This window comes from Poecilia reticulata, linkage group LG4 (genome assembly GCF_000633615.1).
Source record: "Poecilia reticulata strain Guanapo linkage group LG4, Guppy_female_1.0+MT, whole genome shotgun sequence".
In the NCBI taxonomy this organism is placed as follows: Eukaryota; Metazoa; Chordata; class Actinopteri; order Cyprinodontiformes; family Poeciliidae; genus Poecilia; species Poecilia reticulata.
In genome coordinates this window covers 3,581,741-3,586,599 of record NC_024334.1, presented here as the reverse complement: position 1 = coordinate 3,586,599, position 4,859 = coordinate 3,581,741, and the positions used below count along the sequence as shown (strand labels likewise).

Genomic DNA, 4,859 nt, shown 5'->3' with positions numbered 1-4,859 from the left:
GTCGTAGAAACGGCGTCGTAGAAACGTTGTCGTAGAAACGGCGCTGTAGAAACGGCGTCGTAGAAACGGCGTCGTAGAAACGGCGCTGTAGAAACGGCGTCGTAGAAACGCCGCTGTAGAAACGGCGTCGTAGAAACGCCGCTGTAGAAACGGCGTCGTAGAAACGCCGCTGTAGAAACGGCGTTGTAAAAACGCCGCTGTAGAAACGCCGCCATCGGATGACTTTGTGTTTTCTGTTTTTGATCAGATTGTAGTTTGAGGGAAAAGCTCCTCACTTCCAGGACAGAACGATTTAACTTTCGCTTTCGTAACTTTCTGACCTCACAGAGTTTAGAAACTGGTGGCCAAACCAGCATTAAGAAGCTAATGGCTGCAGGATGAGTGATTTTCATTTAGCGCTGCGGCTCGGCGGGGGAGGAAGACGTTTCGTTTCACTTCAGGTTGCAAGGTCAGCGTCAGCCCCGTCCCGTCATTTTCATCAGCGTCGCTGTAACGTTATTACAGCGACGTGATCGTTGGCAGTAAATCTACATGACGGAACCTCATTTCTTGGTGTCCCGCTCGGCGCTGCCTGGCTCACCTCCTTCACATCCTCCTCCACCTCCTCCTCCTCCACATCCACCTCCTCCCTGCTGGGATTCAACCAGGCAACACAGGAAGGTTAGATGATAATCCTGAAAACAGGAGGATACGTTGAAGCTCCTGCTGTAGTTAATAAAAACTCTCTGGACAGCAGCAACAGGCCTTACATGATGAATCGCATCATTAGAGCTGATTGTGGCTCATAAAGCGTCTTTATCCCATGGATGAGCTGCAGCTGCAGTCTGACCTCAAAACAAAAACATTTTCCAAAGGCTGCTGCAGAGGATGGGTCATTTTTACAGCTCCTCCCATCATTTTGTCATCTCAGCACTTTCATTCCATTCACATCTTCATTTTATGAAGATGTGCTTTTTTCTGGAAGCACAAAAACTTCCAGAAAAAAAAATTTCAATTGAATCTGAGAATTTTCTAGAAATAGAAAATAGAAAAAAATAAAAATTCTGACATGGAAAAGTCGCTATGCAAATTTTGAATTTACTCTGGGAAATGTTCTAGAAAACAAACAAAAAAAAGAAGAAGAAATTTTAGAGTTTCAAAAGTTTAAAATTTGCCAGAAAAAAAAATCAGAAATTTTGACATTAAATTCAGAATTTTTTTTTTTTTTTTTTTAAGAAAAAAACAAGAAGAGTCTTTTTGAGTTTCGAAACTCAAAAAAAGTTTAGAAAAAAAAAAGTTGAAAAGTTGCAAGAAAAGGACAAAAAATTTCTGAGTCCAATAAATTGAAAATTTGCTAAAAGAAACAAAAAATTTGAGGTCAGCATGATATGTTTCAAGCTTTAATTTTTTATTTGAAGCCTGTACGTTTTTACCACATTTTTTTCCTTCCACTCAACTTTTTGGATACAGCACTCAGAGAACTGACTAGTTCTGTTTTAGCAGCACTTACACGATAAATCCACACCTGCTAGTGAATCTAAGTGGTAAAACGTGCAGTGTGATTTATGCCTGTGTGCATTGAGCAATAAAAAGATACAAAGGAAAAAACTAAATGCTCATTTTCTGGTAAATATAAATCATTTTGGTGATTCTAGCTGACCTGAAACAATAAAATCTGATTTAACTTCATCCATCCATCCATCCATTTGTTCAAACAGAAGCATAAACACAGTTACTTTGATACGTAGGAAGATTATTTATCATAATAATTCATATTTGTTCATATTTAAAACCGAGCAGCAGTTGACCTTTCAGTCACATGACGCCCTGTAGCTGCTCATCTTTAATCCCCTAAAGTAACTTTTGATGATTCTCTAAATTATCCAGAACCACATCCGACACCTGGATCCAGAAAACATCGGCTGCACGTTTCATGACGCAGTTAGGAGAGAAACCAGAGGTGGGAAGACGTCCGCTAACCCGCTAATAGCAGAGTTAATGGTTTCGTTTAGCATGTTTAGCTAACTTTGATGAAATTTAGCGCTCTTAGCTTTGGTGGGTGTCACCATGGTTGACGTTAGCGCTTCAGGATTAGCTTCTGCTAATGCCATGTTGGTATATTGCTTTAGCATTAGTGGAAGTGCTGTTTATGGTTATTGCTGTCAGGTTAGCACAGCTAACAGCTTAGCTAGCTGCACTAAAATGCTAATCACTCAGATTGGACTCTTCATCCATCTAATGACTGATGTTCTGGACCCAAAGCTCAGAATAACCACCGACGTCACAAATGTATCCATCGCTTTCCCTTGTTTCCCCTGTGGATATTAAGATCAGGACGTAACAGTGAAGTCCATTTTATAAATTAATCTCCATCTGATCCGTCTGATGTGATTAAAGCTGCTGCTGGTATCACAGGATCGTCGGGTTAAGTCCAGATTTAGAGTCACCTGTCGCTGTTCAGACTGAGACGATCAGATCAGGCGTCAGAAACGGGATGTGGTCGGAAATTTATTCAACTCTGCGATAAATAAGACGCATCACTGAAGACCGTCAACTATCAAAACGTCAGGAAACCCGAAACGGAACAGGATGAGCGGTTTCCCTCTTTAATGTGACAAATATTCTGCACATTTTACCTGACAGACAATCGATCTGTCACAAATCTCTGACAGCATGGAGTCCATTCAGGGCTGAACTGAGTTTGATGGTTTCCACGCATCAGCAGAGCGAACATCGACTCACAGGGAGATTGGATCTGTTCGTCACAACATTTCAATAGAGCAAAGATTCTTATAGCCACAATCACCCCTTTGCTGTGTGTAAGTGCTGCTAAAACAAAACAGTTCTGCTGTATCCAAAAAGTTGAGTGGAAGGAAAAAATGTGGTAAAAACGTACAGATTGTCAGGCACCAAAATAAAAAATTAAAGCTTGAAACTTTAAAATTTTTGTTTCTTTTGGCAAATTTTGAATTTATCAAACTCAGAAATTTCATTTTTCTTGCAACTTTTCGAATTTTGAAACTCAAAAAAAACAAAAAAAAAACTTCCTGTTTTTTTCTAAAAATAAAAAATTCTGAATTTAATGTCAAAATTTCTGATTTTTTTTCTGGCAAATTTTAAACTTTTGAAACTGAGAAATTTCTTCTTCTTTTTTTTTTCCCAGAGTAAATTCAAAATTTGCATAGCGACTTTTCCATGTCAGAATTTTCTGTTTTATTTCTAGAAAAACTCTCAGATTCAATTCAAACTGTTTTAATTTTCTAGAAGTTTTTGACTTTTCAGAAGTTTTCACGTTTTTTTCTTGAATGTTTCTTGGGTTAATCTCAAAATGTCAGATTTTCTAGTTTATTTCTAGAAAAATTCTGAAATCGATCCTAAAATTTCAGATTTTTTTTTTCTCGCAAATTTTTCCCTTTTGAAAGTCACCAATTATCTTTAGTTTTCTCAAATATTTCTGATTAATCTCAAACTTCATGAGCTTTTTGGCAGAAACTCACCCCCCTCCTTTCTTCCGGACCTTCCGTCCTCCACCATAAATTCTCCTCCTGGATCGGATCGGGTCGGATCCACCATCAGACGCCTCATTTCTGACTCGGCAGCATTTCGTCTTGTTTTCATCTTTTCTTTGTTCTTCTGCCTGCGGTCTGGTTGCTCTTCCTCTTTTCTGCTTTCCCATCTGTGGCGGTTTCGCTGTTGGAGGTGAAACCGCCTGTGCGTAAAAGCGGCGCGCTCCCCGCCGCATGACGCGCAGTCACAGAAAGTAGGGAAACGTTTTGCAGGCGCGTTCCTGACTCGGTGTCCGTCTCCCGCTCGGACCTGTTGGGTCACCAGAAACACGCCGGACTCCTCCGCCCGTGGGTTTTGTGGATTTCCTCAGCGACCTCATGGAGGACCACATGTATTTATGCAACGCCAGTGCCATGAAGGACTGGAGCTACTTCCTGTCTAAGATTTTGCCTCTGGTGAATAAAACCACCGGCTTGGCGAGGATGGACAAACCGGAGGCGGTGACCGCCGCGGTGGTGACGTCTCTGCAGCCGGACGGGGCAACAAGCAACCCGCCGCCAAACTCCAACCAGACCTCCGGCATGGAGCACATCTTCCAGTACTCGTACTCGGAGGACGACCTGCTGCTGACGGACTACCGGACCCCGGTCCGGGACTCCATCCCGCTGCCCAAGGCGGTGCTCTACCTGGTGATGGCCGCGCTGGTGGTGGTGGCGGTGGCGTACGCGATAGTCGGACATCTGGTCAAGGATGTAGTGAACGACTTCGTTGGTAGGTGACCTCTGACTCGGTCCACGGCGCGCGAGGCGCGTTGGGTACATCCAGTCCCCGTGAAGCTTAAAGCGACGCGTTGGGAAAAATCCCGACATTCAGAGGGAGATTCGGACATTCCTGTTAGTTTATAACCGTTTATAAATGATCCAGTTTATATGAAAATTACAACAATAATGTTCTAAACTCATTTCCGTTGTTGGTTTTTGTGCTTTTATGAATAAACAAGTGAAATTTGATTGATGGAAATTCAGGTTCACTTAAAAGTACAAGTAAGCTAAATATTTAGATTGTTAACTAAACATTTAGCTTAAGCAAAATAATGAATGCGATTAAATATTAAAACAGCAATTAGCTTGCTAACTAAATATTTGGTTTGTAAGTTAAATATTTAGCTAAATAAATTTGTAGCTTACAAGATCCATATTTAGTTACCAATAACTAATGAGATAAATAGGATTTAATTGGATGAAATACTAAATATTTAGCTCCAAATTAAATATTTAGTTTAGTTTACAAACTAAATATTTAGCTCAGATCTAAATATTTAGTTTATAAACTAAATATTTAGCTCCAAATTAAATATTTAGTTTACAAACTAA

At 40.5% G+C, this 4,859-nt stretch overlaps 1 protein-coding gene across 1 annotated transcript in view; it reads left to right on the top strand.

Annotated features, from left to right (window-relative positions):
- Positions 1-3,842: 3,842 nt before the first annotated feature.
- Positions 3,843-4,859, top strand: part of LOC103463137 (uncharacterized) — a 7,097-nt gene continuing 6,080 nt past the window's right edge. Inside the window, exon 1 of the mRNA XM_008406324.2 lies at positions 3,843-4,257. Coding sequence (XP_008404546.1) covers positions 3,864-4,257 — 394 coding nt within the window. The 5' untranslated portion in view covers positions 3,843-3,863. The remainder of the gene's footprint in view (positions 4,258-4,859) is intronic.